The sequence below is a fragment of the Rhinatrema bivittatum genome, chromosome 10, assembly GCF_901001135.1.
Source record: "Rhinatrema bivittatum chromosome 10, aRhiBiv1.1, whole genome shotgun sequence".
Taxonomy (NCBI): domain Eukaryota; kingdom Metazoa; phylum Chordata; class Amphibia; order Gymnophiona; family Rhinatrematidae; genus Rhinatrema; species Rhinatrema bivittatum.
In genome coordinates, this window is record NC_042624.1 from 31,671,384 (window position 1) to 31,697,582 (window position 26,199).

Below are 26,199 nucleotides of genomic sequence, written 5' to 3' on the forward strand. Positions count from 1 at the left end.
TTCTATAGACAACCGGCTAAACCTAAAATCATTTATTAACCAAACAACTAAAGACTGCTTCCACAAATTACATGTATTAAAAAGAATAAAACCCCTCTTTCATTTCCATGATTATAGAACAGTTCTCCAAGCAATAATCTTCGCTAAGAGAGACTACTTTAACGCTATCTTACTAGGTCTCCCATCGTCCCATACTAAACCGCTTCAAATGATACAGAACACTGCAGCCAGAATCTTAACAAACAAGAGGAGAAGAGATCACATTACGCCAGTCCTCAAAGACCTTCATTGGTTGCCAATCCACTACAGAATAATCCATAAGTCCCTCACCACAATCTACAAATCTATCCATGGACTTGCTCCACTCTATCTACAAATAACTCTCAAAAAACACTCCTCCTCCAGACCTATTAGAGAAGCGTACAGAGAATATCTACAGGTACCACACGCCAATACCACCCAACATATAACATTGAGAGATCGGGCCTTCTCCACAGCAGGACCCCCACTATGGAACTCCATCCCCCTAGAATTACGACAGGAACCATGCCTGCCAACCTTCAGAAAAAGACTTAAAACATGGTTATTCAAGAAAGCCTATCCGGACCCTTACTGATTCTCTTCCATCAAACTGAGCCTTATTGATTGTCCTCCATCAAACTGATCCAGACTTCACCAGTTACTGCAACGTTCTACCACTTTTGTTAAACTTCTATCATCTTTTTCTTCTACTCCCAGTTAGAATCATCCCTGTTTTATTGTAACTTCTTTTTCTGTGCATTTGTTATTTGTAATGTATACTCACAGGTTATAGTTCTGTACATTATAATGTATTGCTCACCCCTTGTTCTATGTAAACCGACATGATACGACCAATCGTGAATGCTGGTATAGAAAAAACAAATAAATAAACAAACAAACAAACAGCAACATAATCCTTTACAGTTTCAGTCCTGAAGGATTTTCCCCATGCTCCATGAGTCAGGATCAGCCTCATCATCCATGCCATCTGGATTCCTATCGGGAGGACCTGCTGCCACTCTAGGTGTACTTTGGCACTTAACAGTAGTAAGGGAGAGAGAGGCCACTGCCTGCGACTCAGACCTAACAGGATTGGACGGGCTGAGGACTGCGCCTGAAGAAAGGATTGCAATCCTTAAAAAAAAAAAAAAAAATTCTACCCAAGAAGAGGCAGAAGGATCCATGCCAAAACTAGAAGGCACCTGTGCTGTGCTCACTGAGCTACTGTCCCATGCTGACAAATCAGTTGAGGGAGTTCCAAGGTCAGGCACCCCTCCTGATATGTCTTTACCCAAGCCATCATCAGGATGGGAAGAAACAGACTTAGTAAAATCAGAGAAAGATAGTTCTCCCCAAATCTCTAAGTTATGCTGGCATGAGTTAGAGGCCATACCAGGCTGAGATACTCAAATATTGACAGGCAGCAGAGGGAAAGGCGCTTAGGTTTCTTAGCCACAGTCACCAGTCTGTCAAGGCTAGGCGTCCCTCCAAACTTAAACAACCAATGCGGCCCAAATTGTGCACATAGCATCTTCCGTGTTAGGCACGCACTTGCCTATCACCTGGATACCCAAGCAAGCATCCAACTAAGTGTCGGAAACTGGTGTACAACTTGAACGCACAGTCAGATGCACTTGCCTGCACAGACAATACCAAAAAGAGAGCAGCCTAACATGCAGGAAAAAGCATGTGAAAATGCTGCTCTGGCCTACCACACAGTGCACAGAGCAAAGCCTAACAGCGGAGCCTAGTCCACCTGGGCTGCTCAACCCTTCAGGCTGCCCAAGTCCCTTATCCTCCACTAGCAGCGGAAACAAATGTCAGAATGGCATACTGAGCATGGAGACCAGCGAAAGGGGGAAGCCTTAAACAACCTTCTGCTCTGTCTTTTTTAAACCTCTCCTGGCTCAGTACAAAAAAAAAATAAGACTGTCTCCAGCTACAGGGGGAGGGTGCTGTGAAAACCAGCTACCGGACCAAGGCACTCATCTGAGGGACCACAGAAATCATCTCAGGAATTCTCAACGGGGGGGTGGAGGAGTGGGGCGAATTAAATCTCCTGTCTCCTAAAATTTGAAGCAATCCCCAAGTTGTGCACCAGTTTCCAACACTTAGCTGGATGCTTGCTTGGGTGTCCAGGTGATAGCAGCTTCCGCGCTAGGCACGCACTTGCCTATGTGCACATCCACCATTTGCTGGAGACTGATAATACTGGCAGGCTGATGTCACTGTAGGAGTATACATACCGAGACGTCAGTTTTGCTCCATCTCCTGGTAGAGGTGCATAACCCACTGGTTCTGAATTCATCTGTCTGGGCACTAGGAAAAATCTGTTTTCCATTAAGCCAGAAGCAGCCAAAATAAGCTCAATCAGATCAAAAAAAGAAGAGACTGAAGAGGGACCCCACATGGACACCTGGTATAGGGCATGCCTACTCAAAGTTCTACAAACTTTGAAATAAGTTTTCCCACATCGGGGCTCTATCTGATGTCAACCATGTGTGAGGACTACCCATCCTGCTTGTCCTCGGCGAAACCTTATTTCACCTTTGACTAGGTGCTAACATGTTTTAACTTGAGTTTATGCACTTCAACTCCTGATGCCTTAGCATACCACTTGCTTACTGATTCAAAACAAAAAATTTCAACACATGGTTTTGCCATGCAGGGGCGGATTGGTCTATCGGGACTTCGGGCATGCCCCGGTGGGCCGGTCAACCCAATCACGAGATAGATGTTGGTCATGGCAACCTGTGCCTAGAGCACCGGTAGCCCCTGTCACATGGTAGGGGCTGAAGGCCACCGACGCCATTTTGGTTAGTGGCAGCCGAGGCCCCGGGAGCGGCAGATCGCTCCCGGGCCCTCCGCTGGACCACCAGGGGGGTGTCGGGAGGGTGGCGAGTCTAAGGCTGGCTGCCTACCACGACGCCCCTAAAAGTCTCGGTGCCACGTGATCAGCTAGACTGGCAGTGCCGATCTTCTCTGTGTGTTTGAGAAAGGAATGGTGTGTGTGTAAAAAAAATGAAATGTGATAATACATATACCTCAACTTTTGTACTGGTAGCGCAACTTTTGAAAAGTTGGATGAAAGATGAAATTACTGACTTTTCAGCATCCCTCTTCCGGAAAATAGAATTTAATGAAGTGGGTAGAGACAAATACTAAAGCAAAAAAAAGTTAAAGTATTTAAAATGTTCATCTCAGCAAAATCACAAATTTAAGATACTGATGGCCAGGTGGGGTTTGTTTGGGGTTTTTTTAAGCATAAAGACTAGAATAGTTCCAATCTGAAACTGTTTTGTTTTTTTTAAGCCTTAGAAAATGCATATTAAATGACTAAGACTGGCTTTCTGTTCCATATCTCCCACATGAATAATTATATGACTGATAGTTTGAAGAAAGACACTTGCTTTATTGCCTGAAAGCGTAAAACAAGAGAAGCTGTACGGTGTGGGTGGCTGTCCCTTGGGAGGACAGAACCTGAAGGAAGGGTGTCATTTCGCCTTCTGACAGGAATGTGGTTTTCTTATTTAACGGTTGGGAGCATCATTTTTAGTAAAAGTGAAAAATGCTGCAAGTCTGAAAGCAAGGTGCTTCTTGTGAGAGTGTGGTATATGAGTCAGGGAGGGTGCTTGTGTGTGTCAAATGTGTGTGCACGAGAGATGGAGCATGTTTTTGGCTGGCTTGTGGCTGTGAGAGGGCATGTGTGTGATTGAAAGCCTGTGTGTAAGTAAGAGCGAGAGCACTGTGCAATTGAGAAAGACTGATCAGGGAGATGACTGGTGTGAGAGAGTGGGAGAACTGCTGGAGAGGGTAAGTAAAGGTGGCTTTTTCAGTTAATTTTTCTTGATTGACTACCATTTTAATTATTGGGTAGTATGTGATGTGTCTGCTGTTTGAAATATTGTATTGGTGTTTGGAGAATTTTATATACATTTTATGAGTTTAATTGTTGGATATTCTGTTCATAGTTGTGAAACATTTATTCTGCTTATTAGTATAGTTATACAATTATTTCTGTGTTGGGATCTATAGCTGCTTGGCTACTTCTGTTTTCCTAATAGGAAGTGTATTGGTGTTTAGGGCCTGATTTAATATTTGTAGTGTTGCCTTTTCATAGGTAGGGTTGATACTGTTTGAGTGCATTCCATAATACAGTGTAACTGTGTGTGGATTAGTTTATGTGCATTACTGCAGATCCTGGTAGTATGTTAGGTCTGTTCTGTATTTTACTGTATCAGTCTTATTTGTTGTATTTTCTCAAGAGGACATGCAATAGTGATAAACTGCTGTCTTTTCATAAGTAGGGCTATTGAGCCTGGTAGTTGGAGTTTGTGTTGCTATTACTGAGATGACACTAGAACCAGAATATATTTTTTTAAGGTGAGTTGTACAGGGAATCATAATTCTACTTTACACCCATAATTGTGGTCAGGGGGGTTCCTGTGGATGCAAACTGTACTTTTACATTTAGCCCTATGATGTTCATGTGTTCAGTGTGTCACGCATGTAAGAGCCAGTCAGGTGTGTCCCAACAGGAAAAAAAAATGTTGAGAACCACTAATTCATGACCATCTCAAGGTGACTGGAATTAAAAGTTCCCAGGTATGGAGAACCGGGGATTTTTTTCTATCCTTATTAGTTTTAATTTATTATTTGATGTCTGCTGTTTTTGAAATATTTTATTGGTGTTAGGGAAATTTTCAAATTCTATTCATAGCAGTTTTGAAATTATATTTTTAGTATGATTTTCCTATTGTGATTGATGTTTTATAGTTCTTGATTTTGTTTGATGTTGAGGAATGATGGTATTTTCTGTTTTTCCATTGCTGCATTACAAACAGTCTAACTTGTTATGATTTCCAATTTAGATTGTCTGTGCATATTTTATGGTCCCTTTATTCTGTATTTGGTGACTCACCAAATTCTGTGTGTAATTGGGTACCCATGGGCCAGTATGGAGAAAAATCCCCCGAGCCACTATTTTCCCACAATCAGCCCCTGTTGCCATGCTCCTCCATACATCAAGTCCTAGATTTGGACATACTGGACAATTTAACTATAGCTGCCTTCCAATTGTCTGTCATATCAAACCTGCCTGTTCCAATAGATTTTAAGAATTTCTTATTTAGGATGAAATACAGTTTTATTCCATGCATGTGTGCATTTGTTTACTACTAAGCACAGCGTAAACAAACACTGGTTGAAAATATTTCTATCTAATATGCTCTTTCAAATGATCTTGGTGATATCTCACTACATAGTTCTGAGGTTTCAACTATATAGTACTCCATGAGATATGAAGTTCAAACCATAAGAGCTAAAAACAGCACAGAGGCAGATATGAAATTCTACTCATTTGGCCAGGGAGGAGAGATTACCTTGACGACAGCTGTTTCGGGTGCCCCCACCCCCAGTTGAAATAGGGCTCCCTTTCACTGCAACCCAGACTTATCAGTTGTTTTACATGGTATGAGAAAACAGCAAAGGGCCATATAAGAAAAAGGAGCCCCAACTGCAACAGTCACCTACCACTGCCACAGGAAAAAAAGTTAACCTCGTTGCTCTGCGTGATCCACTGCCAAATACTGATCTGCACTCCTTCCCGCCTCACAGATCACCTGTAGTATTCCCCCAGGTGTCCGGCAGCAGGGAGCATGCAAGGCTGCCACCACTAGCATGACATGCATATGGTTGTGGAATTAAAAAAAAAAAAGATAGCAGCAGGCTCTGCAGAGAACAGGGAAAGCACCACACTTTCCTGTCCCCATGGCTTTTACCTTTACCTCCCGTCTGCCTATCATGTAGGTTACTGATTAGAGATAAAGCCTATACAAGAGCATGAAGATGCAGTTGCAACAGCAGCAGCCACAGCCATGGGGGACAGAAGAGCAGCCTTTTCACTTGTTGCTGCTCCCCAGCTGCCAAGAGAAAGAACAAGAGTGGTGAGAAGCAAATATGAAAGGTGGGAAAAGCTAAGAAAGAACATGGAAGGCTGAAGGTAGAGTGAAAGACTGCTCTGAGAAAGATTTTCTATGAAGGCAGACTAGCTTGGAGGCAACAAAGAAATAAGGATAAGTTACAGTAATGAGACTGCACTGACCAGACTTTTAGGAATAGCCAATGCTAAAGGGTATGTCAAGGGTAAATATTTAGTTTCATTTCTGCCTTCTGGGCTCAGTTTACAAGAAATCACATGACTTACAAGAATCAATCTTATTAGCATCCAGGAGACAAATTTTGCTAATTGGTTGGTATAATTTATGTTAATTAGCTAATTCATTGGCATGCAAATTAGAGGAAGTTACCTTTTTAACCTATTATATCACTAACATTCTCTAAAGTGCTCCTAAATTACCTTTGCAGGTATTTACACTCTCCTCCTGGGGTACCTCAAATTATTTCTCTCTTGTTAATTTGTCAGTATTAAGCATTTCTTTCAGCTCTCATTTTGGCAATCCAGATGGGACATGGTGAGAGGTGATGGCCCATCCCTGTTTGTTAAGTGGGAGAGAGGATGTTTGGTTTTTTTTGTTCTTTTTTTTTGTTTGTTTTTTTTTTAACTCCTCCTCTTGGGAAGCCTGCTGGTTCTCGCTCCCTCCCCCAACATTAGGAAGACCCATTGATTTGGGCATTTATAGCATACCAGCAGGTGAGAGAATTCTGTTCTATTTGGAACAACAAGAACAGGACGAAGGGAAGAATAGGAAAGAGGATGGAAGATCAGTGGGGACGTGGGAATTGAGAATTACAGATATAAAAATGGAGGACTGAAATGTTTGGGGAGAGGCAAGTCAGGCAAAAATGAGATTCAACAAATGCTATGCTAAGTTAGATCAAAGTCCCATCAAGCCCAACATCCTGTTTCTGACAGTAACTAGTCCAAGGTCACAAGAACCTGGCAGAGCCCGTAAAGTAGATCTAATTCCTGTTACTCACTCTCAGGGATATCAGCTTTTAGTCTATTTGGCTACTAATTTATGGATTTTTCCTCTAGAACTTGCCCAAACTTCTTTTAAACCCCCACTAGGCTAATCACCTTGACTATGTCCTCTGGCAACAGATTCCACAGCTCGACTGTAAACTGAGTGAAAAAGTAATTTCTAGTTGTTTTAAATCTGCTAATTGTTAGTGTCCCCTTGTTTTAGTAACTTTTGAAAGGGTAAATAATCTTATTTACCTGTTCAACCCTATTCATGAGAGCAAAAGATGAGGGAGAGGGCTAAGCAGGTAAAAGCAAGTTTGCTTACCGTAAACGGTGTTTCCGTAGATAGCAGGATGAATTAGCCGTGCTGTCATAGGAGCTGCCTTCAGGTCTCGGGAGGTGGAGCTTCCCCAAGCAGAGGTTAAAGTTTTTTGTCCTCCGCGGCTGCGCATGGGTTCTCGCACAGGAAAGTAAGATTCTCCTCAGTCTGTAATTAAGTTGTAGCGGTTTAATCTTGAAGGATGGACTAACCAGGGAGGAGGGCGGGTCAGCATGGCTAATTCATCCTACCTAGGGAAACACCATTTACGGTAAGCAAACTTGCTTTTTCCCCGTCAATAGCAGGGCTGAATTAGCCATGCTGACATGGGAGTCCTAAGCTCCCGATCATGCTCTGTTAATAGTGTTTCATTTATGAGTGATCTGGATCTGGTGGTTGTCGATCCAGTGTGGCGTCTTGACTGCTGGTCTAGGCAGTAATGGGATGTGAAAGTGTGTAATGAGGACCATGTAGCTGCCTTGCAAATGTCCACAGTCTGAACGTGATGTAGATGTGCAACTGAGGTAGCTACAGCTCTCACTTGGTGAGCGTTTGGATGGGAAGGCAGCAGAAAGTTCCGCTTCGTATAGCAGAACATAAGAACATAAGAACATAAGAAAATGCCATACTGGGTCAGACCAAGGGTCCATCAAGCCCAGCATCCTGTTTCCAACAGTGGCCAATCCAGGCCATAAGAACCTGGCAAGTACCCAAAAACTAAGTCTATTCCATGTAACCATTGCTAATGGCAGTGGCTATTCTCTAAGTGAACTTAATAGCAGGTAATGGACTTCTCCTCCAAGAACTTATCCAATCCTTTTTTAAACACAGCTATACTACCTGCACGAACCACATTCTCTGGCAACAAATTCCAGAGTTTAATTATGCGTTGAGTAAAAAAGAACTTTCTCCGATTAGTTTTAAATGTGCCCCATGCTAACTTCATGGAGTGTCCCCTAGTCCTTCTACTATACATTGCGTAATCCAGCTGGATATAGTTCTGTCACCGATAGTCCCGGGGAATTTGGATTGATAGAAAGAAACAATTGTGACTTATCTGAATGTGTTCTCTCTTTGTAGTAGGCTAAAGCTCTCGTGTAGTCCAATGTGTGAAGTAAGCGTTCCCTGTCATTGGAATGCGGTTTTGGAAAATATGTAGGCAGTTCTATAGACTGGGTCAAGTGGAACTGTGAAACTACCTTTGGTAAAAAGGCTGGATGAGTACGGAGTACTGCTTTGTGGTGATAAAACTGCAGATATGGAGGGTAATGAACCAAGGCTTGTAGCTCATTGACTGTGAGCTGATGTCACTGCGACCAGGAAAACTACCTTCCACGTAAGGTATTTTATGTGAGAAGAGGCCATAGGTTCGAAGGGAGAATGCATGAGTTATTCCAAAACCTCATTTAGGTTCCACGTCACTGGTGGTTTAACTATTGGAGGTCTAATATGTGAAAGACCCTTAAGGAAACTAGACAGAGGGTGTGTTGAAATTGGTTGACCGCTATGGCGCTAAGATGCACCCTAATCGATGACATTAACAACCCAGACATAGAGAGTGTATGCCGATAATCTAAAAGGGATTCCGGTGGACAGTCTATAGGAGAAATACCTCTGGACATGCACCAGTATGAGTAACGCTTCCATTTAAAAAACTAAATTTCTCCTGGTTGATGGTTTCCTGTACTCTAAAACAACATCTTGGGCTTCAACCGAGATACCTTGTTCTGATAAAAGGAACCGTTCAATCTCCAAGCTGTTAAATGAAGGGATGAATGAAGAGGGTGGAGAAGGGTTCCCCCCTGTTGTATGAGAAGATCCGGCCGATTCGATAAGCGTATCGGGTCTTCTATTGAGAGTTGTAACAGGTAACTGTACCAAGGTTGCCTGGGCCAGGCTGGAGTTATTATTAGAAAGAGTTGAGCGGTGTCTGCAATACAGTGTTGCATTGTCCTTGTGATGAGAGAAATGGGTGGAAAAGTGTACATTAAGTTTTCTGTCCAAGGGATCAGAAAAACTTCTTGTGCTATTCTTTTGTGGCTGGGCCATACTGAGCAGAAGCGTGGAACTTGCGTGTTTGCTTCTGTGGCAAAGAGATCCATGGTTGGAATCCCCCATTCATTGAATATGTTCTGAGCTACCTTCTGGTTGAGTGACCACTCGTGGGGGTGGAATATCCGGCTCAGACGATCCGCTCAAGTGTTTATCACTCCGGGAAGGTATGTCACTTGGAGTTGAATTGAATGACAATGTGCGTGTTGAAAAATTGAGAGTTTCCTTGCAGAGGGACCATCAACTGGACCCTCCTTGTTTGTTTTATGTAATACATGGCCACTTGATTGTCTGTGTAGATCCATTACTCGTCAGCCCTATAGATGACTCTGAAAAGCTTTCAATGCTAGTCTGATGGCTCTGAGTTCTAGTAAGTTTATTTGTAAGTTCTGTTCTTGAGGGGACCACAGTCCCTTGTGTTTCCAAAAGTTCCAGATGTGTGCCCCACCCTTTGCTCGAGGCATCCGTGGTGAGGACTGCATTGTGTGGAGGAGAACTGAACATCTCCCCTTTGGATAGAATGGACTCTTTTAGCCACCAATTTACATCTTTTGTCATTTGGGAGGTCAGCAATAGACATGTCGTTAATGGTTGCCAGTGCCGTTTCCATTGTCGACGACGTATGTGTAGTCTTGTATTGGGAAGCGTGAAGATGGCCACCGCCATATGTCCCAATATTTGGAGTATTTTTCAAGCCGGTCTGTACATAGCTTTCAGGGCACACAGCAACTTTTGCATCTCTTGTTTCCTGTCTCCTGGAAGGAAAGCTCTGCAGTGAGTAGTGTCCAATCGAGCTCCTATGAATTGCAGGACCTGTGTCAGCTGTAACTGACTTCTGAAAGTTTACGACAAGGTCCAATTGTTCCCAAACAGTCGATCACCTAATGAAGGTGATCTATGAGTGTAGCAGGGGTCGAGGCTACTATAAGCCAATCGTCCAGGTACAGGAAGATGTGCATGCCTGTCTGAGGAATGCCACCACCACCACCAATTTGGTGAAAACTCTCGGGGCTGCCGACAGGAAGCATAGGTATCGCCATAAGGATTGTTGGCTAGGAAGGTGTGTATAGGCGTCCTTCAAATCTATTGAGCACATCCAGTCATTGAAGGAGTGGCAAGATTGATTTGAGGGATACCATTTTGAACTTTTCCTTGTGGAGGCATTTATTGAGCTCTCGAATATCTAAGATTGGGCGAAGGCCACTGGATTTCTTTGGAATGAGGAAGTATGGGAGTAAAAACCCTTGTTTGGGGCTATTTGGAAATATGACGGATCACTCCCTGTTGCTTGAGCGAGAGGATCTCTTGTTCGAGCTGGAGGATGAAACATTTTTGTTGTGTGGACCGGTGGATGAAGTAGTGAGGGGATAGTTATGAATTGTAACTGGTACCCATTTTGTACAATGTCTAGGACCCAACGATCTGATGTTATCTCCACCCATGCCAGAAAACGAGCTGTGATTCTTCCTGGGGGCGCTTGAGGTGGAGGCAAAATATTTAAAAAGACTGACGTTTTTGCTGTTGTGGTTGACTGTTGAGCCTGCAGTAGTTGAGTCCTTTGTTTACCTCTCCTGTTCAACTGTTGAGGACATTGGTATGGTTGGTAATTCGTAGCTCTGTAAGACTGATAAGACCTGTATGGTCGATGTGTGTATTGGATCCGGCGCAAGGATCCGAACTGGCGTCTTGAGGCTGAATACTGAGAAGGGCCCGCAAGAGACTGAACAGCTACCGCCTGGTCCTTTAATTTTGTTACTCTTTCTTGAAAATGTTCTCCAAAAAGATGGTCTCCCGTGCATGGTAGGTTGGCTAGCTTTTCATGAAGGTCTTCTCGGATGGCCCTGGGTCGGAGCCACGCCATATGTCTTGCTGCAATCGCTGTAGCTGAGGCTCTTGATGTTTCAAACCCTTCGTAAATGGAACGAAGCAAATGGCTGGTACATTCCTCCATGTCTTGAAGAGGGCGTGGGATGGAATCTGATGTAGAAACCAGCATTCCTTTGGTTGCCTGGATGCACTCGTAAAAGTATTGCACCATATGAAATTGGTGGTGCTGTACTCTGGAGGAGAGCATGGTGTTTTGATATATCTTTTTTGCAAATTCATCCAAGCAGCGATTGTTGCGACCAGGCGGGGCAGATTCATGTAGCTTTGGACTTCTTAGCCCGTTGCATCACTGATTCTACTACGACAGATGTGTGCGGTAGTTCTGGTGTAGAACAAGGTGTTTTTTGCATCTTATATTTAAGATCTGTTTTTCTTGCCACCACTGGTATGGAAAAATGGAGTCTCCCACAATTTCTCCCACACCTTGTCAAGTACTGTCTGTGGGGGAGAGATGTTAGCTCATTGGGAACATCAAAAATTTAAGAGACCCATAGTTTCCGGGTCTCTAATTATAGAATCGCTCCGTTTTATCCAAAAACCTTGGGTATGATAGGTCTTCAGGTGGCGAGTACGGTTCCTGAGGCTGATCTGGTGGATCAGATGGAAATCCGGTAGAGGAAGGTGGTGAATCTGTTCTCTGTGGCGAGGTGGGATCGTCCACCGGTATAGGAGAGTAAAGTGACGCCGGAGACCTAGAAGGGGTCTGAGATGATTCCTTGGCAGGTTGTGGGAGTTCTGGAGAAGTGGAGGGCGACTCCGGTGGTGACGAGAACGTTGCCTTTAAAGTATTGAAAAAACCAGAAAGCGCTTGAGACAAGTGAGAAAAAGTCTGTCTGAGGTGGAATATTTGGGTGACTAGGCTGATGAATTGGCTTTCGGTGAAGGTGATGTGTCCACCTGCAGGTGTAATGGTAGTTTGTCCTTCCTTGGTACCGTATCTCTTATTTTCACAAGAAAGTGGTCGCTGGTGTTGAGCAGAACATGATTGAGATCGGGAACTGTTGGATCTACTCCGAAGGGATGTAGGAGAGGATGGTACATGAATCAGTTCTGCCTCCAAAGACAAAGTGGATGTGGCGGTTCGTCTTGTTCACGAGGAACTGGGACTTTGTGCATAAAATGGGTGAGTTGGATCACTAGTTGTAGATTTCGTCGTATCTCTGTGTCTGTGGGAAACATGAGTCCTTGAACGTTTAGGATAAGGTTCTGCTGGTAAAGATAGACTGTGTGGAGTAGTAGGGTCCACCTGCATCGGAGTCCATGACAATTGTCGAGGTTGTGTCGAAGAACCCTGATGCGTCGTATGTTTTCTTTTCTGAGTGGAGTTGAACGGGTCGACTTAGATGTGCCTCTTCAGACATACCCTGCGGTTTCAATGTCGAATGTGTCGTTCGAGGCAGAGTGCGTCGACGCTTTCTATATTGATTGCATCGGCCTCGAGTCTATGTGTTTCAGTGCACTGTGCGTCTATTTCGAAGCACTATGCATCGGCATCGAGGACTTTGGCTCTGACTCAGAGTGTCTCGAATCTCCTTGACACTGTGTCGATGTTTGTGTTAGCGTCAATACTCTCGACGCTGCTCCGACCAACTTTGAATCTGAATGTCGCAGAGTGAGTATTGGGGTTGATTTGTCCCCGCTGTGCGTTGAGGGGGTTGGATGTCCATCCCGCCCTCTTATATCATGTTTCCTCTGATTCTTTCATGGGCCTTACTGTTTCTCCAGGCCTGGAAAGTTCAGGATCCATAGAGGCCGCTCTTTTCATCGATGGGACCCATTTCTTCGCCAGTCCCGGCGAAGAATGTGTGTCTGACAGGGGTGGGGGGGGCATTAGAGCCCTCCTTTCCAGACTTTAAATTTTGAATATTCTGGGCCCGCTGCAGTCAGGCCCTCTGCGACATTCTTCCACAATGTGGGCAGTCGCGTTGAACATGGTCCAGACCTAAACACCTGTAGCACAAATCATGTCCATCTGTTATGGACATGATTTTCCCACATTTGCAGGGCTTAAAACCCGGTTGCCTACTCAGACATCTCTTTCTTTACAAGAAAAAAATCTGAGGAGAAAAGAAGCTCCGCACGCGGAAATAACAGACTGAGGAGAATGTTACTTTCCTGCGCGGGAACCCACGCGCAGCCAGAGGACAAAAAAAACAAACTAACCTCTGCTTGGGGAAGCTCCGCATCCAGAGACCTGAAGACAGCTCCCATGGCAGCATGGCTAATTCAGCCCTGCTATCGACAGGAAAAGAAAAGATGGAGGGCAGAAAAATAGATGAGGTATAGTGTTGGTAATGATGTGACAGATAAGTGAATAAAATGGAGGAGATAGGTTAAATAATCTGACAGGTAAGGGAGAGATGAAAGAATTAAGAAAATGGAAAGGAGAACAAAGACAAAATGTAAGAAGATAATATACCAAGAGGGATGTGGTAGAGGAGAAAAAAAAAAAAAAAAAAAAGCATTTAGCCATTAAGACAGGAGAAAGCATTTTATACTGAAGTTTAAAGAATGACTTCTTGAAATACCAAGTTCTACAGTCTAATTTACACATAATTTTAAATCTCCCTTTGAAATTCTGGACTGGTGGGTACAAGAGAACCTGCAGATTTTACACCCATTTTAGAACTGGTGCAAAGTACAGTCATGGCTTTTGAACTTTGTGCATTCGTTTAACTTCCCCAACCTCCACCTCTTTTTGCCACAACCAAAAAGTATAATATGCTATTTCACAGTACATGTATTTTTGGAGTCTGAGGTCCGAGTACATTTTCAGCCTAGGGAAATTTACCCAGGTTACTGCTTAGCTAATGGATACATTTCTTTGAAGATTGTGAATACCTTCATATTTATGTATGTATTTTTATATACCGACAACCGTTTGCACATCGTATCAGTTTACATAAAACATAAAAACGGCGTCACCAAAACAGACTAGGCCTTTACAAGGAACAAACTGTAGAACTATAAAACATAAAAGCGGCAGCGTCGTGACAGACGTAGCCTTTACAAGGGGCAAAAGACTGTAGCAAGAGGCTACCAAGTGGGTGAACTAGATACAATATTTTTTTTTTTTAAAACAGAATAGCTAGGTACAATGTTTTGGAAGGGATATTATAGGAAAGAAAATTAGATGAAGAGGGAAGAACTCAGTTATAAAGTTAGCAAAAAACGAGGACAACGTTAGGAAAATAAAAGTGTATATACAGGTAAAATATTTACAGAGAGCATCAAAATAGCTGAACTCAATATAGAATACAACACTCTGCATTCATTCATAGAGGACAAATAGTGCTGTGCACCATTTTTTGCATTTATGTTGGGAAAAGTAAGATGGATAAAGCAACATCCACATATAATATTCCTTCCCTCAGTATCTCTACAACAAGCAATCTATACTTGGGCTGTCAGGTATTCCTTCCTTCCACTGCTGTTTTTTTCTCTCCTGAGCTTCTAATTGGCATTAACTTATTACACAAAGCACTGCAAGAAATATGCTCTCCAGCTAAGACTTGATTTGAATTCAACTGCATCAAGTGTGTGTGTTTAGCAGTTACATGCCAATTGAAAAATAAACCTTATGCTGAAATAGTATTTGCTATGAATTTCTTAGTTTTACAACCCTGGGGTACCAAAAAAAAAAAAAAAAAAAGCCAAACAGTGTACATCCCTGGGGTTTCAGCAGTTACAAAGGGCTGAGAACCACTGCTGAATGAGACTGGCCAGGTCTACCATCCAACTACCTCCCAACACACACACACACAAAAAAAATAAATAGACCCTGTACCTCCTTGCTTGTTCAGGGAAAAAAACATGGATATTAAACTGCCTGGACACTTCATTTCTGAAAACTTTTAGGAGCATAATATTTCCATTAGTACCAATGGGCTCAGTGGCAAGTAGCACTTTCATGTGGAGAGTTTGTAGGCATAATAGGTTACAAATCTGAGTTAGGTTAAGATTCATTTTCTCTGAACCAAACCAAGATGGAGGAATGGCAAGGACTTTGAAGTTTCCACTATGTCTTACGAATTAGAAGATGGAGACATTACAGAAAAACAAGATAAGAACTTGACAAGGTTCCAGAAGAGTTTGCCTCCAGCTTGGCAGAAACAAGTAATGTCCAATCTGAGTTCTTTTATCTCTAAGCATTTCTAAGACTATGCAGACACGTATTCTAAAATGAACTCAACTTATCAAAATAAAAAAAAAAGGAATCATCCATCAAAAGCCAAGTTCGGCCCAAATTAATATGCATTTACTAGAGCAGAACCAGGAAGCAAAACAGCAGGGCCATTACTATCATTGCGAAGCTGCCATCATCCTGGGGCCCTGCCAGTAAACAGATAAGCCTTTGGGACCAGCATTGTCACCACTGGTATCTAAGCAAAAACTGCCTGTATTCCTTTGGCCTTAAGACGGATAATGACCAGAGAGCCATACAGCAAGTCACTGAGTTGAAGCTTCCTACACTTCTGCCTGATGTCCTAAAATATGAATCCATCTCTGTTCACATTGTATAAGTTAGCGAGAAAAGTCGCTGCCCAGGAGGAGATGGGTAAGCCTTTGTGAACAGAGATGACTCCATATTTTAGACAACATTTCCCCCCACTCCCCCCCCCCCCCGGGCTTGAATCTGGGTTTCTGATTAAGGTGACATTTCTCCAATTGCTTTGAAATTTAGGTGACAATCTGACAGCTAATTGCCAGTAGGTGATGGATGACAAAATGAAATATACGCAATAAAATAGAGTCCCTTGTACCTTATCGCCGCAGTCGGATGACTATCTTATAAGTAATAAACTAGAGCAGTTCTCAACTGGTGTGTCGCCAAGCACACACAGGTAAGTCACCACACTTCCCAGTCCCCCTCTGGCCCAGCTGTTCCCCCTGCCCCAGCGAGATGCAAACTCTTCCTCCACTCAGGCTTGAAATGCTGATAGCCCGGGTGGAACACAGCAGGAGAGCTAAAGTCAGCAACACTGGCAGCATGGCCTCTTCTTCCCACCCTGCGGCCTGGAAGAAAAAGTGGTTTGTGTGCAGTGGCCACACGCACGAGAAGAGACCATTTCAAGGTACAAGTGCATGCAGCATTGGCCCAAAGCAGAAGAGCAAGGACTGGAGCAACATTAGCCCCCCACGGCCAATGGGACTTCTTTCTCAAGGGTTGTAAGAAGAGGCTGCTGCTGCTAGATGCTCTTCAGTGGAAAGGGGGGGGGGGGGGGGGAAAGAGAGAGAGTGTGTGTGAGTGATTGAGAGCCTATGTGAGAGACCTTGTGTGTGACAGGAGAAAGTTGCTAACAAACCTCTCCCCTCCAAATCACAACAAACTCAAGGGACCTGCAAATCCAATGTTCCCAGGTATGGAGAGAAGAACTTTTTTTTTTTTTTTTTTTTTTTTTAATTATTTTTAATTACTGGGTCGTTGTGTCTGCTTTTTTGAAATATTTTATTGATGTCTATAAACTTTTTATATAAGTTTTTAATGATTGGGTATTCTATTCATCAGCTGTTTCAAATAATCTGTTCTTTTTATGATGGTATTACTGCTATTGATTTTATTTTTCTTGTTTTTATGAGGACTGGTGATGTTTCTCTTTTTCTTTGTTGCACTGCTTACAGAGTATCTTGTTGCTGTTTCCTTTTATGCTTTATGGTCTCTTTATTCTTTGTTAGGTGAGGATCAGCACATGTGATTCAGGTGAGGTATTCTGCTGCATGTAGTTTGGTGGGGCTCTTAGCAGCCTGGCTTGTTCTGTTTTCCTATTAGGAGTATTGGAGTTTTAAGACCTGGTGTAATACCTTCAAAGTGTTGCCTTTAAGTAAGGTGGTTACTGTTTTGAGTGCTAGAAGCCGGTGCTGTTCTGGTATGGGAGGTTTACTATTTATGTAATTTCTGTTCAGAGAGAATGCTCATCTTTCCCTTGTATCATTCTTAATAAAGGTAATACAGGGTTTTTGTTTTTTTTCTAATTTTCACCAGTCAGGTGTGTCATGATGGTAAAAAGGTTGAGAACCAATGAACCAGAGGCTTACATGAAGTTCCTGGGTTCCCTATAAACGTCACAAAATAAGCAATCCTTTCCAGTCCATCCTAATTTAATTGACAAGGTACCACGACCCCCTTTTTCACCCCTTTTGCTTGATAAATACACTGACTGTGTAATCCGTCACTGGAAGTTTCTGTTCTGATACATCTGCCAAGCTGTTAACCTTCACAATGGTGGTAAGCAAAGCATTTTTATGACTTTGATGGACTGCTAATGTTCATTATTCTATTAACTTTAAGTCTACCTGATACCCTGTCATCCACTGTTTTCTTATAATAGATTTGTAATTGCTGAGTTTAACTTTAATGAGATGGTTTTAGGAACATTGACCCGTTTGTATCTATCACAGATGCTTTCTTGACTGTCCCTTTTAATAAAACTGGCTTTTCTACACAGATGTTGGGTCTCTCCCGACACAGTTTCTACGAAATACGGTCTGTATCAGGGGATCATTAATTTATCTATTAAAGAATTTGGCTGCTCTGCTGACATTATGAGAACTGCTCAATAAAAAAAAGGATTAATGTTCTGAAACTTTGGTGGTGACATACAAAACTGTTTAAACCCATTCTCTATTGATCCTTGATGGTTGGGTATATCACCATTTTTCATATGGAGATATGTCATGAGAATTAAGCAGACTGCTGAAGCTATATAGCTTAATATCTTCCACATGATCCAGGCTTCTGTCTGCTGACTCCAGCTTAATTCTTCCAGTGCAGACACTAAGTCCACGATTCTGGTGGCAGGGAAGAAAGCCATGACTCAAGTTATGTCTAACAGAGCCCCTATGAAGTCTAAATTAAATGTGACAGACTAAGTTTGATTTGACGTAGTTGATGACAAACCCTAGTAACTCCAGCACCCAGCTGGCGATATGCATGTATTTGTTTGCTTCTGGTCTAGAAGGTTCCCCTTGATCAGCCAATTATTCAAATAGGAAAACTCATACAACCCCTGCAATAATGGCCAGACATTTTCTAATGCCAAAAACAGCATGCAGTACTGAAGGCAATGAACAGATACAAAAAAGTGAGATATATCCTGCAACCTGCATCTCTCCCTTTCTGGGAATTAAGCTTCAATCAAATCCAGAAAGCATAGCTAGTCTCCATTTAGAAATGGCAATAAGATGCCCAGGGTAAGCAGCCTGAATTTCTCACAAGATGTTTGTTCAAGATCTTCAGTCTAGAAGGCAGCAATATCCTCCAATTTTCAACATGAAGTCAAAGCCTTGCCTTTTCTCCTACAGAGGGACACATTCAGCTATCTCAGCCCACAACCATGAGGAAAAAAAAAGTAAAAAACGTGTATACTAGAAATGGCTAAAGAGTCAATACTCTTGGTGGATGATTCCAATTGGTGGAATCTGTATCCTTCTGATATTACCCTAAGGACACAAATGGGAGAAGTTATTATAGACCAACAAATCTTCCCTCAAACAAAAAATATTCTTGAATGGATAGAGTCAAAAACCTGTATAGTCATGTGGAACTAAGAGCTTCTACATCATCAGCAATGAGGCCTGAAATTCTGTTGCTGCTCTGAACAGGCTGGACCTTCTCATTTGGAAAAAGCTCCTTATAAGAACCTAACTCCGGTACCTCCTGAGAACAGATGTCAGAGGTGGTATTACAAAGTCTGAAGCATCAAATAATAGTCAATGAGGCTATGGACATCCTCAAAGAATATCCAAAAATAAAACAAACCTTTCCTGCATATCTTTATCTGGGTTAGATTCCTACAGCCATGAGACGTGTTCATCTATAGGCACTACAACATATGCCAAACACATAAGATGCTTCTCACACTCCTTGCTTTGAATTAATAAAGAATGGAATAAGAACAGATTCTTTTGAGGGAGGTGGTTGGTGAGTTCTTGTTTAAGAACATAAGAACATAAGAAAATGCCATACTGGGTCAGACCAAGGGTCCATCAAGCCCAGCATCCTGTTTCCAACAGTGGCCAATCCAGGCCATAAGAACCTGGCAAGTACCCAAAAACTAAGTCTATTCCATGTAACCATTGCTAATGGCAGTGGCTATTTCTTTTCCAGAATGATGTAAGTTTTGCAGGGCATGTAGGTCTGGTAGGATGCTTGAGAAACAGAAGCACAGAATTCAGATGTCTTCTATTAAAAACAGTTCAAGGTCTGACATTCATGTCCTAGAGCAGTGCTTCTCAACCGGTGTGTCGCGACACACCAGTGGGTGTCGCCAAGCACCGGCAGGTGTGTCACGTGCACCCGGTCTCGCCTGCTGCCGGGCTATCAGCACGTTCAAGCCCAGTCGGAACGGCACCTGCGGCTCTCCTTTTCTTCTACCCACGCCAGGAAGCGATACACAGTGTGGTGCGCAGGAAGGAGAAAGAGCCGTGCCACATGTAAAAGTAGCAGCGGCGGCAGCAGCAGCATCGGTCCCCATGTAATCGAAGCAGCTGGTAATCGGGAAAGGAGACGGCAGCATGAGCCTCCCGCGGCTGATGGGATTCTTCTTTCTTGGCCTGCGGGGGCTGGATGAGGAGGTTGCTGCAGCTACCATTTGTGCTCGGGGGGGGGGGGGGGAGAGAGAGGAAGTGAATGAGAGAAAGAGAGAAGCAGCCAACCAGCCTGTGTGTAAGTGAGAGAATGTATTTGATTGAGAGTATGTGTGTGATTGAGAGAAACTGGTCAGAGAGCTTGTGTGTGTGTATATGTGAGAGACAGTGAAAGTGACTGCTCAGGGAGATGACTGATGTGTACGAGAGAGTGTGAGACATTGGTCAGGGAGGTGACATGTATGAGAGAAAAAGCATGGAAGTGAGAAATCTGGATATGTGAGAAAGCATGGGCGTAAGAAGCCTGGTGTTGTGGGGGGGGGGGGGGGGGGTGTGAAAGAAAGCATGGGAGTGGGAAGCCTGTGTGTGCATGCATGAGAGAGAGACTGGTTGGTAAGGTGACTGTGTGTGAATGTGAGAGAAAGAATGTGATTTAGGTCTAAGTACTTAAGGCAGCCAAACAAAATTCATCCTGGCTCTTCTTCGATCTCAAATGAATAGGGATAGCCTTGGTCAGTCTGAAAAGCTAAGGTGGTGAGGTCATCAAGAGATCCTCTCCTCCACAGGCAAACAGTAATCTGAGGGGAGTTGAGGCCAAGAATTCTTCTTTGGAAAACTCCTCTGCCTCACAAAGTGACTCCCATGAATGCTCAGAGTCATTTTCCATACAAACTGGAAAGGAGGTGGCACTAATCCTAGAGCAGACCGCCTCTTGGGACCGATAGTCAACTGGGGGTATTAGAGTAGACCACTAATAAACTCAATTCTGAATAATAAAAAAGTAGTTTCAGCAATAATAGAAACAGTAGGATCTGCAAAAGATTTAGGGGTGTATTTAGAAAGGGAATTCTCTCTAGATTGTCAGATTGTCCACACAGCATTTTGGAGATTGAAACTGGAAATAAGTTATACCCATATTTATATGATCAGGCCTTTAAGACAGTTATTCATGTCATGATTACTTCTCATCTGGGACTACTGTGTCTCTGTATGAGCCTCCCTAAGAGGCTCATCCATAGACTACAGGTGGTCCAAAATATGGCAGCAAGGATAGTTTCTGGCTGTTCAAGTCTCTCTCTTTTTCTCTCTCCAGTGCTAAGGAAATTAAATTCATACCCTCACCAGTAACCAATAGAATTTAAGATCTTAATACTAACTTTTCAAGCTGTAAGGTTGTTGGGTCTTAAATATCTGAAAGATAAAGTTGAGTTGGCATGTTCTGGGGCAACAACTGAGATCAAGTCAGGATCAATTGTTGGGTGGTCCCAACAATCGTTCCAGATTGGTAAGACTAGGCTGAGAGCAAGGTCATTATCTGTCATTGCCCCCAAGTTCTGGAATTCATTACCATTGGAAAATAGAACTTGAGAATAATTATTTAGGTTTGCGTAAGATAGACAAAACTTGGTTGTTACTACAGTTGGATAGTCAATGAAGTAAGAGGTGACAGGCCCTGTAGGAGATAATAGGTAGATGAGAAAGTTTTATTTTGTGGTTTTATGTGATATGAATTTATGTAGGTATGCTGATATTAACTGCATCCCCAACATGATTTACAATAAAGTAAAAAAAATTCAGGAGAAGATTTCCCTCTCAGAAACAGTCTGACTAGAGGATTGATATCTGCACCCAGCTGAACATGAAGCTCCATAAAATGCCAAGACACTCAGCAGCACAAGCAGATCACTCCAACTGGGATGAGATAGTTGATGCCTGCTGGTACTGCAACACTTCCACTGCTATTCACCTACAAAGTTCCTTCTTGAACATAGTAAACTAAGCTCAGCAAGAAAGCAGATTTTCTTTGGACTGTGTTGAGGTAATCCAATAACTCAAAGCTGTACCGCCAGAGACCAGGGTGGTGAGTACACTGAATGGAAGGTACAGTTTCCCCTCCACAAGCAGCTGCACAAGGGGAGAGGAGGTGGAAGAGCATGTTCTAGAACATTCCTGTTCTTGGAGCCATGTGAAGGACATCAGTACTGATGGACTTTCTCCAGTGAGCCCTCAATGCCATTCTCTAGGCTCCATGCTTGAGTGCTCAAAGCTCGATGCATGACAAGCTAGGGAAAAAAAAACCCAAAACATTTTGTTCTCTGGGCCTCTTCTTAGGTGCCAAAGAAATAGATACTACCTTTTGACAGTTCTAAACCTCAAGCGATTGGTGTGATTCCAAGGCCCTTCTGCTTCTTTGGTGTTTTTTGGCAATGGTGTGGTGGAGCCAGACTTGCTTTATTTTTTCTAGGTAACAGTTTCACTTACTTGACAGAGCTTAATGAACCCTGGCAACATCTCAGAACATATACCGCAGTGGGTTACATCATGCTCCTCACCCACTTATTCAAAGTTTTACAAAGGTTTATGATGGACAACTTTTGTCCAGTCTAGATATTTGTTGAAACTGCTGGCCTTCTTTACAGCCATTGTCCCAAAAAAAAAAAACAAACAAAACAAAGTTTTCAAAAAAGAGGCAGCCTGAGAAGACAAGGTCCCCACCTACGAAAACCTGTTGGAAATAACTGGAAAGAGAAATGTATTGAAAAACCTCAAAACACTTAAAAGCATTGAAAAACCTAAATGGAACACTAAAAGAAAAAGCACACTAAAGGTATGCTTTGGTCTGAAAAGAGCCAAGCAGCATGATAGCAACTAAATACAGTAGCTAAGGCCTCCAGTACATCCTCCTGCTTTTGGTGGAAAATGAACAGGAGGCAAGGACTGCTACCTATGACCAGAAGGATAAGCAGATTTTTCCTAGAAAACGCTGGAAATGCATTCCATGTCATTGGTGGATAATGTCACCCAGTTGTGAGACTCAGTAATTCAGAGAGTCTTTGAGAATAAGTAGAAAATAAAATGGGAACTCTAAAAGAATGGCCACGCTACCCATGGCAAATAATGGAAATGAATGCCCTGATGTGCATAAGAACATAAGAAAAATGCCATACTGGGTCAGACCAAGGGTCCATCAAGCCCAGCATCCTGCTTCCAACAGTGGCCAATCCAGGCCACAAGAACCTGGCAAGTACCCAAAAACTAAATCTATTCCATGTTGCTAATGGCAGTGGCTATTCTCTAGGTGAATTTAAAAGCTTGACTAGTACTCACTTTCAATCTCCACCCCTGAGTGGGATTCAAACTCATAGCCCCGGGCACTCTGAGACCAACCTTCCTCAGTGCCTACCACCTCCAAGTCTTGCTCAGAAGGCCTAGCGAGCCTTACCTTGTCTTTCATTCTATTTAGAGACCATTTGTAAACTGTTCAGAAAGATCTATTGTTGGTTGTGAAGATACCCAAATTAAACCTTGGAACTAGTTTGAAAAGTTTGTGCTAAGCAAACATTAAATGAAATGCATGCTCTATTTGTACTTGAACTTTTGATTTTGCCCCCAGTTCCATACAACCCTGTTCTTTGTATTGCTCTTTGCATTTTTTGAGTTTCACTGTAAACCGATTTGATATGTATCCTTATACATGAAGGTCGGTATATAAAAGTTCAAAAATAAATAACTTGAAACAAGAAAGTATTGTAAATCTGCATCCACTGCTGAAATACATCCTAAGCACAAAGGATGTATTTGTCTCAAAACAAATTTTAAGAAGTGAAAAATGTATGGTTCTAAGAGAAACTTTTTATCAAAATGTAATTAGTCTAATTCCATAATAAATCAATAACTATTCAGAATTCTCAAAACTCAACCTCAAAGACTTTTCTTCTATATTCTTTTCAGATGTAGGTCTTTATCTGCACACTTTTCAAACCTACTTTCTTAGTACTTTCCAAATCTCAGCATTTACAGCTTACTCAGAAATGCCAATGGCAGTCACTTGACAAAAGCATAGAGAATGGAAAAATGCAAGTTTAATCCAAGCAATACATAAAACCAAATCCACAAAATAAATCATTGCATTTGTGCTTTCCTGAAAGCTAAGAACTGATTATATACTTATAGCATATAAATGTCTAGATAAATTGACATTTACCAAATGCTGCCACTTCAGTGCACCAAGCACTGTGCTATTTTATTTAAAACAGCAATGCATGCAAATGTAAGTACAATTAAATTGCATCCATATAACCCTATTTGTGTTTCTGACTTTAAAGGATCCTAGTTGACACACTAGCAGAAAAAAATTGAAGCAACTTATCTTCTACTATTAAGCAATAAGATTTTCAGGAATGCAATTCTGAAATAGTTAAGCTCATGGGAACCGAATAGGGAAAAACCCTGAAGCGGTAGGGCTTTGTGCGTCCCCTTTGGCCGAAGCCCTCCCGAGAAAACAATGAGCATTCTGTGTGCATCGCCTACGTTGATTGGCTGCTTCCTCTGCCCAGGACCCATGATATAATACCATCGGAATGTGCAAAGGAGGGGGACACTGCATCTTTTTCCCCCAGACTAGGGGGGGGCAGGCTAATTAAAATCAGAGAATACTTAAAAATACCGTTCTTCAACAGAACCTGTGCGCAGGCATTCTATATGGATGCTTAACAGGCAATTAAAAACAACCACATATACTCTCACACGCCCAACTTTATAACTTGGTCGGGCCATATTCACCTCAAAGTAAATCTGCGCCTCCTGTCCCTAAAAATTAGGAATACGGTTGAAAACTATTTCTAACAAGCTGCATAATCACAAATTGCATATCTGGTTTTGATAAGCAGGACCAAGGATTTAATTAAATGTACGAGATTTAATCAACTAGCTGCAAATTCAAACTAGGACAATATTTATAATCATCACATGCAACAGTCTGCGTTTAAATATTTATAAATTGGGGTTATCTACTGAACATTTTTTAGAGCTGTCCACATTTTGCACAAGAAGATTTTTCGTTTATGCACCTCCACAATCAGAAGACAATCTAGTCTATAAACAAACAATCGTATAGCGGCACTGCATTTGGTGCAACGAAACGCCTCCAACGAAATGTCCTTCAATTGCAGATTCTTCTCTATTATCAGAGCTGTAGAAATGCCAATGAACTACCAAAAAGTGTCCGGTGCTGCAAAGGGCGAGTCTGTTGCAGTTCTCTGGCAGTCAGAAATTCAGCATCTCCCCTACCACTAACAATGAGAAGGAATGGCAGGGCGGGTGGGCTTGTCCACGTAGCCTCGCCCCAAGGGAAAGAGCTAACGAGACTCACACAGACACAATAAAATAAAGTGACAGATGGATGCGGACAGCGAGACTCTTCTACACACGACGATGGAGTCGGGCGAGGGGGGTTATCCAAACCCGAAGGGGAGAGAAGCACGGATCCAGCTTTTACCACCCCACCCCCCAACGAGACTGGAACGTGCGGGGCAGACACAAGAGGACCAGAGTCTCCATACTGCAGTATGAACACTAGTTAAAAAAAAAAAAAAAAAGCAAAAGCAAGCCACAAAAAATCCATCATGCGTCAAAACGAGCCTGGACCTCTCAGAGTTGAAGGGGGGGGGGGGGTGGAACCTTCTAGTGGAAGTGAGGGAGCTAAGACGGAACCGCCTCCTCCACACCGCAACTCTACCAGAAACCGCTAAATGCCACCTCGCACGGCGAAAGCCACTACCGGCATGCAGTTCCGCCGCCCCTTACCTTGTTCTTGACCTCAGCCGAAAGGCCGTAGGATGGTCCCTTGTTGAAGTGGGCCATGGTCCAGGCGGGGAGGCAATGCCAGGGGAGAACGGCGGCCGCTTCTTCCCAAGCCCTGCGCCCTCCTCCTCTTCCTCCTCCAGCGCCGCAGAAAGTTCTAGTGAATCCCTGCAGCGGGCTCGCAGCAGGCAGAAGAAGGGGAAAAATACACACACACAACGCAATTGTAATTGGAGAAGGTGGCTGGCCAATCAGAATCCCAGATTACGTCATAGCTGGCGTCCGATCCAATCACACAAATGCCTGTCGACTTCTCTGCGTACGACTTCGGGAGGCTGGGGGCTACCCGCCCCGTTCGGTAGCTTCCGCCGTCGGCGTCCGCTTCCCGTGTCGCGGAAAATTAGCAAAGATGCCACCGACGGCCTGAAAGAGTTGCCAAAGTTTGTTAAAACGGCAAAATATTTGCTAAGCCGATCCATGCAGCATGATGGAAAAAAAACAGAAAAAAGATCATTCACTGATGATGATGATTTACCAATTTTTTTAAATTATTTTTTTTATCAGTAGACCCTTGTCAACTCTGTTCGATTCAATGAGACACTCTTTATTATTATAAAAGAGTTTAATAAAGGACTCCTAGGAGCACAGTCCAGAACATCACTGCATATCATTTTATTAATGGGTTTTTTTGCTTATTTAGAACAAATTATAATATGGCCTACTGATAGGACCAGATTTAAATTGCTTGCGTCTATAGGCAATGGAGGGGATATCCACTACCTCTGTCCTCACTTTACCCCTGCTCAAACCCTTACCTCTTGTGTCA

The 26,199-nt window shown here is 42.8% G+C and overlaps 1 protein-coding gene across 1 annotated transcript in view; it reads right to left on the minus strand.

Annotated features, from left to right (window-relative positions):
• The window catches only part of CNN3 (calponin 3), a 223,335-nt gene extending 197,752 nt beyond the window's left edge, over window positions 1-25,583 (minus strand). Inside the window, exon 1 of the mRNA XM_029617628.1 lies at window positions 25,377-25,583. Within this exon, the coding sequence (XP_029473488.1) occupies window positions 25,377-25,433 (57 nt within the window). The 5' untranslated portion in view covers window positions 25,434-25,583. The remainder of the gene's footprint in view (window positions 1-25,376) is intronic.
• Between the last annotated feature and the right edge of the window lie 616 nt (window positions 25,584-26,199).